The 14,088-nt window shown below is 43.4% G+C and overlaps 1 protein-coding gene across 6 annotated transcripts in view; it reads left to right on the top strand.

Annotated features, from left to right (window-relative positions):
- The first annotated feature begins 8,212 nt into the window (after positions 1-8,212).
- The window catches only part of RALGAPA1 (Ral GTPase activating protein catalytic subunit alpha 1), a 219,285-nt gene continuing 213,409 nt past the window's right edge, over positions 8,213-14,088 (top strand). For 3 of the 6 annotated variants that reach the window (XM_090033616.1, XM_090033623.1, XM_090033618.1), the window contains exon 1: positions 8,213-8,554. In XM_090033616.1, the coding sequence (XP_089889742.1) occupies positions 8,449-8,554 (106 nt within the window). In that variant the 5' untranslated portion in view covers positions 8,213-8,448. The remainder of the gene's footprint in view (positions 8,555-14,088) is intronic. The other 3 variants (XM_090033617.1, XM_090033621.1, XM_090033622.1) reach the window with 3 other exon arrangements.

The following is a 14,088-nucleotide window of genomic DNA, read 5'->3' as shown; positions in this document are numbered from 1 at the left end:
GTCCCTGTGCTTGTTACTGCACCGCAATCTCAGGGTCAATATGGGGATTGGCTGGGAGCTTCACAAGCAGGGTGTGCAGCTGAGCGGGGAGCTGCATCCAGAGCCGCAGTCTTGGGGTGGTGACAGCATGGGGCTGGGGCAGAGCCGTGATCTGCTCTCTATATGCCCAGGCCCATCACACGGGTGTGCGCCCAGCAGATCGCGGCTGTCGCTGCACCTGCAACCCTGCCCCATGATCCCAGCCTCACCTGCCTGTCCCACTCCTGAATGCCACTCCCTGCCTGCCCGTGCCCCGCCCAGCGTAGGGAGTTTTGGTGGTTGTTGCACAGTGGGGGGAGGATACTGACCCAGCCTGTGACAACTCAACAAAACTCTTTATGTGGCCTGTGGACCCAAACAATTGTCCACCCCTGTTGTAAGGCATTTATGGAGCCAGGCGGTAAAAACTGGTTTAAAATTGGGAACCAGTTTCAAAAAAGAGAAACTGTGAACTGGTGTTCCTATAGAAGCCAGAGGTGTTGCAAGCAGGGTTTGTGTCCCTGAGCATTACTTATGTCAGGGACTCAAAAGTAGTCCCCAGCTGCTGTTGCCACCACAGTATCTGTGGTGTAGCTCCTGTTGCTGCTGTTGCAAGTAAAAAGGACATTTGCAACACTTGCATTTGTAAACATCAGGTTGTCCCATCCCAAGTAAAATAAAAGCCCACTATCCTTCAGGGGCTAAGTAAGCTTATTTGCCTGATTTCAGTTTCATACCCCACATATTTGGAAAAATGAACAGCAAGGGTCATTTTCCAGCAGCCAGAACTTGCAGCCAGAAAAGAAAGAGTTATCCAGCTATACCAGGACTGGATAATATACCAAGTGCTCTGTCTAAAGTTTTTGAACAAGAATGTATGCAAATGTTCTGTGATAAGCTTAAGATTCCAATTTGAAAGTCAAAGAAATGCAAATTGCTTCTAAATGAGAAATACTTAGTCTGAGGGCAGGGATCTCCACTAACAAAAAGAAAATTGAGTCTGTATAAAAGAAGCCAACTTCCCAGACATTCATACATAGATGCAGTTTTGTAGAGCTCTATTGTTATCATAGAAGTTTCATTTGTGTGTTTCTCAGTATTCGGGGAAATCCCTACGTAAGTTGGGAGAGAGAGAAAAAGTATTTTGATTGTAAACTTAATGTGATTTAGCATTTTCAGAGTTCGAAAAAAATCTTTGGACTTCTGTCTGGATCTACCCATGTTTCAAAGACATATCCAGATTAGATGGACTCTAATGGTAGTGCCTGCAGATTGAGGTCAGCATTCATACAATAACATAAAGGACTGGAGAGAGTGGTGGCTCACTGAAGCAAAAATCAAATTTTCTAGAATGAAGTTATTGTATCACCCAAAAGGAATTTCTGTCAAAGATTAAATAATTAGAACATTTCCACCACTATCTACGTGGGAAATATATGTGGTCAGAACAGAGATGTATACCTGCAGTTGTTTAAAAAATCCTGAGGAGCACCTTGTCACATGGTTTGAAAGGCTGCAGTGTTCTGATTTCAGTCAAATGTAGGCACTGACACAAGCATAACTGCACATGTTTTACTGAACAATTGGAAGAAAAAGCATCTTCCTAAACCCTGGAACCCAAAAACAAACAAGTTAAAAAACAGCTGAATGAACACAAAACAACAAATAACTGCAAAGTGTTTATGCAGGAGAGGTGGTGTGGAAGGCACCTGTATCTGAGGAACCTGCTGCCTCCTTTTTACTGACTACCCTAAATTGATACGGGGACCTTGGGCATCAAGTTCTGTGAAGGCCCCTGTCTTTTGGTGGGCTCAAATACACAAGGCCCCTGTCTTTTGGTGGGCTCAAATACACTTACCTCTCCCTGCCTGAAGCTATCTACACTAGGCCTAGCAGCAAGAACCTTAGAGAGGTGACAGTGTGGGGGAATCCTCCTACCCCCAAATGCCAGAGTTCTGTATAAAGGAGAGGCCCTGGGCAATGGTGTCTCCTCAGGTATAGAGACTTGAATAGGGATTTAGTGCAGGTTCAGCAGACTTGCTGGGTATATATGTGGCAGGTTCCAAGCTGGCACAGGTGCCTGCTAGTGTGTAGGGGACACTGGCTACTGCCCATTACCTAACTGCTCAACAGGAAGGTGACTCTCTCCTCTGTGCCGTGGTGGCTGATGCTGTAGACAGGTGCTAGGCCAATTTAGCTTGGCCTAAGTTCTGGTAATTCCAAAGTGTCAAAGACACAACCTCATCACCTTCTTTTCCAATGCATTTGGTACACTCACAGCTCTCTGGACCAGATGCCCTGTTATGTAATAAGAAAGTTGATGTAATCACTTTTGAAATAACAGAACTGAAAATAAATATAAGACACCTAGCCTATACTGGAAGTTTCCCCCACATAACCTTGGCAGCAAGGATGGATTTTTTCCAAAACACATGTCACCAAAAGCCCTAGTATAGATGCAGTACCAGGAGTTGTCCTTTTTGCCAACAGTTTATTTTGTTCAAGGAACCAATACAAGTAATATTGACTAAGTAACCTTTTTACACAGATTGTGTCTGCACTAGGAGTTTTTGCTAAATATAGCTATATTTTCAAATTTTGAAGTGTAGACAAGGGCCAGGGCTCTGTCAGTTTAACTACACAGGGCAAAACCCTCATAAATAAAGCCTAAATGGACTTGTCTACATGAATGTGACGGCATAGTGGTTACTGTGCATTTATTTAGTACTTACATAATCAAGTACTAAATAAACGTTCAGTAATTGGAGTTACTGAGCAGTAGCACCAGCAACACTTTTTTAGTGATGCTACTGAACAGTTGCCTAACAATACTGTGCAGTAGTGTATTAGCACTGCTGGTGCTGTGACACAGTACTGCGCAGTGTTATTCAGCTATTTTGCAGTCCGCATCTCATGTAAACATGCCTATGACACCTAAATATAATTCCTATTACTACCTCTTATTGCTTTGTAATTTGACATCTGCAGTTTTTCTATTCCTTTGGCAGGATCATCTGAAGGGAGTTCTCTTCAGCCAAGTTCAACTATGAACCTTATCATCTTCCCTCTTGCACTAGCAATGGCACCTTGCCCAAAACATTCATGTCTTTCAAACATCTGCGTCCCTTATAGGTAGCATTATGCTCTTGTCTCTGTCCCAACTCCCAAGTCCTCACTGTGCTAGTGGTAGGCATTCCAGTATCAAAGGCCATGTATCCACAGGCCAACTAATTATTCAGCACCACAAGTTTTATAAGAAAAACATTACAGCAATGCTCCAAAATGCTGTAGTAACAGTTCATAAAATGTAGCATTTTGGACTATTACTATATAATCCAAATTGATTAAGAGAAGGACTAGTTAAACTACCTCAAGAAGAAGAATATATTTTTTGGCTGTAAAAGAAGCCAGAAGATGGAAAACATGTCTTAATATTATACTCAGTAGGAAAATAAACACAGTAAAATAAGCTAGACATTGTGAAAAAGAGCAGGATTTTTGTGCTCTTAGTTTTATACATATAATAATATTTGTGTAAAAGAATAAAGCACACTTTACAATAGCAATATTAATTTGGAGCTATCAATACACCATCATAAGGCAGTATTTGTAATGATGATAGTTATTGCTTTGTAACTGGAAAATATGTGTTCATTGATGACTCCCATAATTTACAAAGGGACTATTACTACTGTTTAGTGTCCTATGAGTGTCTCAGTAGTAAAGTTCATGTAATTAGAAAAGGATCTAGTCTTTGTCAGCTAGATCCAAGATACTCAACCAACACAAGGGAAGTAGATGGTGAGGATATCAGTGTGAGAGAGTGCTTATGCTAAGCAAGGCCTAGCATTAAAAAAAAATGCACTAAAACTCCCAGAATGCTTCAAGGAGGTTGAGGAGTCAGCAATTGACATTCTGGTAATCACTTTCTGACCCTTAGATTAAAATACTGAACTTCTGACCTTTAAACAATGATAAAAATAGCAGACATGCCGCTTACATTGTTAAGAATAGGAAACTGCATGGCTAAACCGCAATGACGAAAAAACAACCGCATATTATGTCAGTTTTGACATTTTAACCCTGCAAAACCCAGCAAAACATATAGATGAATAATGTATTTAGGTTATAGAAAATTAGTATAAGAAATATAAAGGTCATTAAGGATTAACATAAGAAGTGTAATGATTATAATACAAAGCGTATCACCTGATATTATAATATAGATAAATTAACTAAATAACCAATAGAAGTAAGAATTAGAAAATGCATATGTATAAGTGTTATCATATATAACTAATAGTAAAGTTATGTTAGATGCCTCACTTCCACCATGGGGACAGTTTTGTATCTTTTGCCTAAAAAAAGATAAGGGACTCCTTTTAAATGAGCTGTTGACCAGTTCTGAGACTACTGAATCAGGCAGCCGCACCTAGCCTCCGGGTTAGAGAGCAAGGGCTTGATTTGGGAACCTTGTGAACCAACAGACCTCCTTTAGTTTATGACTTTGTGAAACAATAAAAGTTTTAAATTGAACAGGTCTGAGCCTGTGCTTAATTCAGTCCTATATAATTCGGCATCGAGCTCCCACAATCAGAATGGCATAGAATACACCCAATGAGACATCCAAGCTAGCTTAAGTATTAGAAGTAGGTAGCACAGTGCTCTGCCTAGGATAATTTATCTTTCTCACCCTAGGTGGGGCACTGCACTAAGAGCACTATACTGCTTCCAGTAACCAAGCATTCCAAGTACTGCATTGTGCTGTGTTGACATACCTCATGTATCATTGCTTAGATCCTGCTACACTACAAAGTTATCATGAGAGTATATGATGCCATGCCTAAAATCTGAGCTGTTATTTGGTCTTTCCATGGTTATAGATGATAATGACAAAAATGAACTTATATATTTTGTGGTTTTGTAGTCAGGCACTGCAATTAAGCAGGGGCAATAGCCATTCTGTATGAAAATAACTTTATGTTGGAGTTCAGGCCTGAACGAAGTTAATTTTTTTCTATGTGATGTCAGTATGGGCAGTATCAGATTCTTTTATGGGGTGAACTTAATTATGATGTGATTAAGACTGAGAGGAACTAAAATATTGAAGACTCCACATGTATAGTCACACGGGTTTAAAAATTGCTATACGAGTTTCCTTTATTATTCATCATGTTTATTATTAGTGCCTAACAGGCCCGCAGTGTTCTAGGCACTGTGGAAAACAGAGAGTAGCAAATGGTCCCTGCCCTGAAGAGCTTACAGTCTCAATAAACAAGACAGATAAATGACTGAGGAAAGGAGTGCAACATACAAGTAGAGTGAATAATGTGATGGCATCAAATGCCATGTTAGTTTTACAACATATTTTTTATTGGTGAGTTTGCTTAGGAGGCACCTAAGCAAAGAGAAGGGAAGAAGGTGAGAGGAATGTGTGGAAATGAAGCTGAAATAAATAAACAGTGAAGAAATGGAAAGCGGCAAGGGAGGATTGGAGAAAAAGTCCAGCACTCAGTCAAGGGTAGCCAACCTGCAGCATGAGTGCCACAAGTAGTAGGGGCAGCCTCTGTGTGGCAGGAGGCAAATCAAGGAAGGAACAGGCAGCACAGCAGCAGGTATGGCAGGGAGCAGCAGGGGAACAGAAATCAGAGCAGCAGATCAGACAGGGAACAAAGGGCTGGGAGCAGAAAGCAGAGCAGCAGATTGGACAGGGGAAAGGGATCAGAGTGGCACCTGGGGAGGGTGCAGGGCTAATTTGTGGCATGCTTCCCAAAAAGGATGTTCTACACTGCTCTAAAGTACTCTGCAATGCCTGTAACTTTCAGCTTTAGCTGTTTGTGCCAGTTCCCACTGGAATCTCTAAATGGCTTCTCTCTACAGTTCTCTCCTAAATTACATGGCTGGGCAGGGGGGCGGCACCGAGAGGGGAAAGGTACCACAGGATCCTAATCCCTCCACAATGTAGTATCTCCCTGCATGGTTCTCAATCCAGCAAGGGATACTAGGAATAGGGCTGGCTCTGGTCCCTATTTTGTCCCTTTCCCTGGACAGGGCAGTTTCTGTTTTGGCTGCTTCTCTTCCCAGCTGCCATCCCTACCTCACTCTGCAGTTTTCCCTTATCACAGGAGGGGGAAGAAGGTAAAGGTTACTGGTACAAATGTAGGGTTCTTGGGTCAAAGTACCTCCTGTCTTTAATATTTTTAGGTTATTGGGCTTTTTGTGTTTCATTAGGGTTTTTTTGCACAGAGTTAGGTAAAAATTGTACCTCTGACATACAACCTATTTCACTGATCAGAAGCTGACCCCATCAGTATACTATACCAATAATCAGTTTAGACACCTAATATTTCAAAGTTTGTTGGAATTTTATTCAGGTTTTACAGAATGGAAATATAAAAGTAAAGTAACTCCCTACACTTTCCCACCCTGCACAACCTTGACTGCACATGCGGAGGTGGTAATAAACAACTAGATTGCAGCAGAACCTAACCCTTCCCTTGCCAAACCTGGCATTTTCTATCACAGTTTTCAGTGCAGAATCAAGGCCACTGAAAGCACGGAAACTACTTGTACACTTAAAGTTAAGTGTATGCATAAATTTTGCAAGATCGTGACCTTTTTTGCATATGGAACTGCCATATGGATCTTGCCAAGTGTGCTGGGAGTGAAGCAGTGCCTCCTGGAAACCATTATTTGGTCGGCCAACATCACTTTCCTTTCATTTAATAATTTGTTGACATCTCCTGTTCCACCTGTTTAAACTGTCCTCAGTTACATATATACAAATGAAGATTTTTGAAAAATTGATCAAATTTTCAACAAACCCATATTGTTAAAAAGTTGTTCAGTTATAAAAATACACCCAGTCATCAGATAATCCAGAAAGCCAAGCACCTAAACATAAGAAAATACATAGTTAACAGCATCACAGACCTTGTGCAACAAGTAGATTAAAGAAGTTAGTCTTAAAAAGATAAAGCAGTGCATATTTGATCTTAAAGTAACAACCTTCAGAGTTAAAAGTTATGTGGTGATAAAATGTGTTTTCTTTTATTATAACAATTCTACTGTTACATAATATTTTTCATCTTTAGATCTCACTTTACAAAGAAAAATAAACAGCATTATCTCTCTTCTATGGAAAAACCACAAGAGAACAGTGAGGTGACTTGCCTGAGGTCACACAGGCAGGCCAGTGGCAAGCACTGAAATAAGACACCACTTCTCACCCTACTTGCTAGACTCCACTGTCTTAATACGAGACTATGCTAAGATTTATAGGGTTAATAGCCTTACTTTTTGATACGTGTACATACTTATATTTTGCAGTTGAGCTGGGTGACTCACCAACAGTGTTGCCAAGTCTCGCAATTTAATCAAAAGCCTCACAAAATTTAGGTATTTTCTTAGAACCAGTCCCTGAAATCCGATTACCCAAGAAACCATATTCTTTGTAAAACTACAAGTTTGCTAGCACTCCAGTTCCACAAAAGATCAAAAATCAGAATTCAAAGTGCTCCAACATCACAAATCAACAGAAAAGAGCAAAAATAGTGCTACTTTACAAATCTTGTTATTTTTATCCCGTTTGTATGCCTTGGGGCTGACTTATCTGAAGACTGAGCGTCAAACTGGAGGAAACGTGGCTTGGTGACCAGAACATTTGGCTTGACCTTAGGAGAACTGAACTCCCTGCTAGCTCTGCTGATGGGAAAGTGATAAAAATGAGTGCCTCTCCTTCACCAGTACTCAGTCGTCCCCCTCCCCCCCGCCTGTGTAACAGAATTGATAGTTCATTGGTAACTATTAGCAACATTATTATGTCACATTATCACGACCGCCCTGGCTTTATTAAGCTTTTTGCCATTTGAAATCTCATTTCCCTGCCTGGCCGCTGCAACCCCAACCGGGTCCTGATATTAAGCGCCTTCCCCTCCTAGCCCGCGGCGCCTTCAGGGCCTCTCCTGCGATGTGACGCACCGGCCTGTTTCCTTCCTGTCCCCTTTGGTCAGGGTTCAAAAGGCCCCCGCTGCGTGGGGACGAGTCAGTCTCTACGGACCGGGCGAGCGCTGTAGCACCCCAGAGCGCCCCACCCTGTCTCCGCCCTGGGCGCTTCCTCTTGGAGGCGGAACCGAACCCTCCGCCTATGACGTACCCACCCAGCCTCAGCCCAGCTATGATGTCACACGGCGGTTGCCATGGGAGCGCCCAGGGTCGCACCTGACGGCTGTCGTGAAGCAGCGGGAGGAGAGCTGTGAGAAGCTAGAGGGGGGAGTCCCGGGCCTGCCCCCTCTCCCTAGAATTGACTGCGCCCGCGCCGCTCCCGCCGCCCCCCCGCACCAAGCTGAAGCCGCCGCCGGCTATGTAGGACCTCCTGCGGCCGGCGAATCTGGAGGCCTCGCAGCGCGGGAGGCCGCGGGCTCCGGCGGGATGTTCTCCAAGAAGCCGCACGGAGACGTGCGCAAATCCACGCAGAAGGTGCTGGACACCCGCAAAGACCCGCTCACCCGCCTCAAGCACCTGCGCGTCCTCATCGGTGAGGCCGGGCGCGGCGGCGGCAGCAGCGGGCCCCGGGCAGGGGGCCGGGCCGGGCCGGGGGCTCCTTGTGCCGCTGCTGTCTGCGGGGCCGGGGCCGGCCGAAGCTCGGCGTTGGCATGGCAACCTGCGGGGCCGGGCGGGGGAGGCCGGCCCAGGCAGGGGCAGAGGCGGCGGGGCCGGCGGCTGAGGTGGGCAGTCGCTCGCAGGCCTTCGGATCTACCTGGGGAGCGTTTCCAGGGGTAACTTTGCCCAGCACAGTGGTTCACAGCCTCGAGGCACCCCCAGGATATGCCAGCTCCCCCTAGTTGCTCCTTTTTTGCGGGCAGAAAACGAGCAGACAGGGTCTAGGGCTGCAGAGAGAGCCCCCTGCGGTCCACAAGGCAGAGGGCCTTTCCACACCGCGGGTTGCAGGTGAAATCTTGGGCTGTACCCCCCATGCACACACTCCAAAAGCACCACCCTGGTACCCTGCATGAGCACTGCATCGCTGGGGTGGGGCCTAAAAGAGGTTGGGTTACCTTGGTTCTTGGTTGAAAGGCGCCATCCACAGCCTTTGTCACTTTCTGGGCCTGTTCCTGGGGCCAGGTAGCGAGCAGTTTTAAGGCTGCTGCCTTTGGCTAGGAGTCCATGCCTCGACCTGTACTGCTTTGAGTGCTTGTCCTTCAAGCCCATCAACACCAAGGCCAAAGGTTATTGTTACTGGTCACTTCTTTCCTTCCATTTGGAACATGTGTGGTAATGGCTATTGGCAGTGGGCTTGTCAGCAGCAGTAGTACCTGGATTATGTCAAAAGGATACTGGTGAAGCCACATCTGGAGTACTGTGTCCAGTTTTGGGCCCCACACTATAGAAAGGATGCACACAAAGTAGAGAGAGGGGTGGGGGAGCACAAACTCATGAGGAGAGGCTGAGGGAAATGGACTTAGTCTGGAGAAGACAAGGATGAGGGGGGATTTAATAACAGCCTTAAAGTACCTGAAAGGTATTTACAAAGAGGATAGAACAAGACCGGAGTGGGCAAAATACAGCCCACGGGCCATTTCTGGTCCTCAGCAGCAGGCTACTGCTGAGGGCCTGAGGAAGGAGGGCTGTGCCTCTTGCTGCTCTGCTCTGTCACAGCTGGGGCTAGGCTGCACAGTGCACAGACTCCTCTGTACCCCCCACATCCATTTCTCCTCCCCCCCACCCCGCTCGGCTTCCTGATGGCACCGCAGCTGCGTGGTCCTGGCACCACAGCTGCCAGCATCCAGGCTCGCATGGGATGGGTGCATGATGCAGCACGCCAAGTAGCTATCTCCCCCACTTGCCATGATGAGCCGCTGCCACCATGGCAGTGCTAGGAGGTAAGACCATGGTGGCCACAACGGGGCTTGGCATGGGGCAGCCACCCATGACTTTCCCAGTGTGGCATGGCAGCAGTGACTTATCACAGAGGCTGGGTGGGATGGCAGGTCTGGTGGATGGTGGGCCTGCCTGGTAGCAGCCACAGTGACAGGACTGTGCAGCACCAACAGGAAGCCGGGCAGGGTGGAGATCAGATGGAGGAGCGGAGGCCGAAGGAGTCTGCGCGTTGCCTAGCTCTGGCTGTTGTAGAGCAGAGTGGCATGGGGCACAGCTCTCACTCCTCATGCTCCTGGTGCTGACCAGCAGGCCAGATGGGATCAATTGGCATCTCTCTGCCCCCTCTGGCCCCCAACAGCTCACCAAAACTCATTAAGTGGCTCTCCAGCCCAAATGATTGCCATTTCCTGAGATAAACTGTTTTCAGTGTTGGTAAATAACAAGGAGCAATAGTCACAAGTGGCAGCAAGGACTATTTAGGTTGGATATTAAGAAAAAACTTTCTCTTAAGGAGGGTAGTAAAGCACTGGAGCAGGCTACCCAGAGATGTGCAGTCTCCATCTTTAGAGGTTTTCAAGACCTGGGTAGACAAAGGCTTGGCTGGAATAATCTCGTTGGGGATGGTCCTGCTTTGAGCAGGAAGTTGGACTAAATGACTTCCCCAGGTCCCTTCCAACCCTAATTTCCTATGATGTTCTTTTGAATAGTTGTTCCAGTCATACCAACCACATAAAAGAAGTTATACCCTCACCCACAAAACTGCTTTTACTTGCTTATGACAGACCAGTTGGGGCTTGTGTTTTGCATTACTTATGAATCTATTACTTCTAGTTAACTACTTTCCTTGGTAATTAAAAAGCCTAGTACAGGAAACCTCATGACAGAAAAAAGCAAACATAATTCTGATTTTAGGTTGTTTGGCTAGAGAACACTCCTGGTTTTGCTTTGGCCATTTTTTTTGTAATTTATAGGACTTACTTTGGCTTTGCTGAAAGTAAAATGTGTTTGGTAAGAAACTTAAAATTGCAACTTTATTGGGACATCTCATTATGTCAAGTAAATGATTCTTATCTAAGGTTTTTGCTTGCTGATTGAGGCAGGTTAAATCTGCTGGGGCATGTTTTTCCTTGATTCTTTCCCCACCCCAGATACAGAGGCAGGGCTCTGACATGTCCTTTCAGACCTTCCTTAGAATACAGTTCAGTGCGTAAGAGTTGTTTTGTTGGGAATTTTTTAAAGACTCAAAACTCATTATGCTGGATTGTGAATCTACTGCATCCCTCTCTTATTTTTGCTGTGATCTCTGCAAAATTGTGTCATCATGAAGATAAGTTCTTCATAATCATGAGCTGAAAAAATGACAGGGCTTATTCCAAATACTCGTGTTAGCTGCTCTTACACACACTAGAAAGGAAGATAAGTGGACTGTTGGTTGTCTGAGACCTTTCCTTTTGCAAAGTTTACCTGTCTTCTCCACCTCTGAGACATGCTATGCAAGCAATTCTCTGCTCTTTTTCTTTTCCATCTGTTCCTTCATGACTGCTTTATAGTCCCAAATTTAAAAATATTGGTATTAATCTGGATAGATTGCCATATGAAATGACTTCAGGCATCAGGAGGCTGTGCCTCAGCGTCAGCAATAATTGCTGTATCTTCCTGTTTATTTTCTTTTGCTCCTTTGTGTGCTATAGGGAGGCCAAGCCAACCCCACCAACACAGCGTAGCTTACTGTACTCTGTTTTGCTTCATATGTGTGTGAAGACCAACTTTTGTGGTGGTCAGATTGCTTCTTTCCCCTGATCCTGTATATCAGCAGTTATAGAAAAAGAAGAATCACCACCTGTTTCATATCCAGCAGAAAATGTAGGTGTTTGTAGACTTAAGACCCTTTCAGTGGAGCTGCAGATAGTCTATAGAACTTCTGTAGTTATCAGGCACTCCTGTATCTATTGCAGATTTTCTAAGAAGTGTCCATATATCTTATCAAGGTTTTATCAAATCAGTATAATTTGTCATACAAGTATGTTGAGTAAATAGTTCACCCATTCTATATGTGACAGTGTAGCCACAGATCTAAGTCATTGATATCCTTTATTTTATTTGGTTCTTTATTGGTTCTTCCTGATTAAAATAAGGGGAATTGCCTAATACAGGTTTCCCTTGCTTTATGAGGGTTCTGTATGTGTGAATTCACTCTTCTGTGATGACCCTTTTTATACCAAAAAATCATTACATTTGAAGTAAATTCACTCTTACATGATCGGTGTGGTGGAAGCCCACAGTCAGCTGCTTTGTGTGGTGCATCGTGGGAATGACATGCACCAAAATATAGTCTCCTATGTGGATCTGTTCTCCTCGCTCATTGTCTGTGACACGTTTCTGTAGTTGCCATCCCCGTTATGGCTTCTAAGTGTCCCGCTAGCTTATCTTCTACCTCTCTCCCTGGTCTACCAGTGATGTGGAGTCTGACAGTCAACACCCTTCACCACCCTCTCTTCACACCAACTAAACATTCATCACCACTCTGTGCTTTTGTGTACTACCTACTGTTGGTGAGTACCAAAACTGGCTTACCAAAAGTGGTAGAAATGGGTCTGAAGATCAGTACAGTCAAGGTGTTGGAACATATCCCTATTTGTTACATTGTAAAGTGGGTTCCCGTTATGTGAATTCAAGTTATGTGCCGTTTTCCAGGATATCATGTATAGCACAAAGTGAGGGAAACCTGTACTATTTTTTTCTTCCTTTTTTTTTTCATTTTCCTTTTTTTTTTTTTTTTTAATTCTTTTTTTCCAGAAGGACTTTGACTTAGCCATGTGTAAGAAGCAAGTAAAGTAATGAGGTAGTTTATAATGGGAGAAGGCAAATACTGTTTTGAGTTATAAGCTGGGTAAAAGATGGCGAACTAAAAGTAGAAATGATCTAATTAGTGATGACCAAAGGCTGACATTTGTGTCACAAGACTCTGCATTAGGGCCAGTGTTGTGTTAAATATATTACAGGCAGTGAGCAGCCAGGTGGGAAGATTTGTAAATGACACAACAATATTTGTGTTTAATCAAGACCAGAAGAGACTGTGTGTAACATCAAGGAACCTAACTGAACAATCAGCTGGTGAGAAATAATACATATTGGATAGAATAATTTGAATGAACTTAGAACCTAGTAAGGTATAAAAATAACAGTATCAGCTCAAGAAAAGTATCTTGACATTGTTGATAAGAAGACTTTGTTGACCTATCCATAGTCTAAAAGGTAAATGTGATGCTTGTGTATGCCATCGCCTGGAATGTTGTTTTTTAGTTTCTATAATTTTATCACAAAAAGGCTATAATAGAACTAGAATGTTGTCAAAGATTAGATGAAAATGATTAAGATTGGGAAAAACTTTTTCCTAAGAGGTCATATTGAAAGGATTGGGACTATTTACCTTTACATTATAAAAATATACAAAATGATAAGACTGTCTATTTTATTATTTTGTATATTATAAGTGTGCATGTATAAAGTGTATACTTTTATCATATGGCTTCTCTAAGGTCAACAGTCATCATCTACCTTCTTTTACATTTTAGTTATATAATGTTGATCAGGAATATCTAGTTCTTTTTTTTTTCGTATAATACAAGAACACAGTTTACAAGATAACACACACTGATAGCAAGAATATCAAGAATTAGAACAGTAAACATTTTTTAAAAATTAGAATGAGATAGAAAAGTTTCATCAGTTGCATTTCTGTATTAGTTGTATCCTTTTTCAAATGGTGTCCTTATCTTATTAAGGTTTTTATCAGACTAGAGTCCTTTGTTATGCAATATATGTTGTAAAAGCAGTGACTTATTTTTCTGCAGCATAAGCAAGGTTGGGTTTTTAAAAGACATCTTGATTCCAGAAACCTGAATTGGGGTCATAACTTTCCTCTTTGTGCAGGAGAAAGAAAGCTATCTGTATGTGGATGCTTTTAAGTCTTTTCTTGCAGCCTGTGTGAAATTCCCCCATGATTAGTGGCTGGAGTTTTGGAGATGAGTCCCTAGCTGTTGAGGAAGTCTGCCACTTTCATTTTATTCAGGACAACCATTTAGGCCCTTCTTACTGGACACAATCAAAGTACTTGGTGCACTTAGTGAAGTAAATCTTGCTTTCAGAATAAGTTTGGTAATTTTCCAGTTGAATGTATTTTCCTAAAAT

The sequence above is a fragment of the Crocodylus siamensis genome, chromosome 2, assembly GCF_052110815.1.
Source record: "Crocodylus siamensis isolate JL-2025a chromosome 2, ASM5211081v1, whole genome shotgun sequence".
Lineage (NCBI taxonomy): Eukaryota > Metazoa > Chordata > Crocodylia > Crocodylidae > Crocodylus > Crocodylus siamensis.
This window is presented reverse-complemented; position numbering and strand designations above follow the sequence as displayed.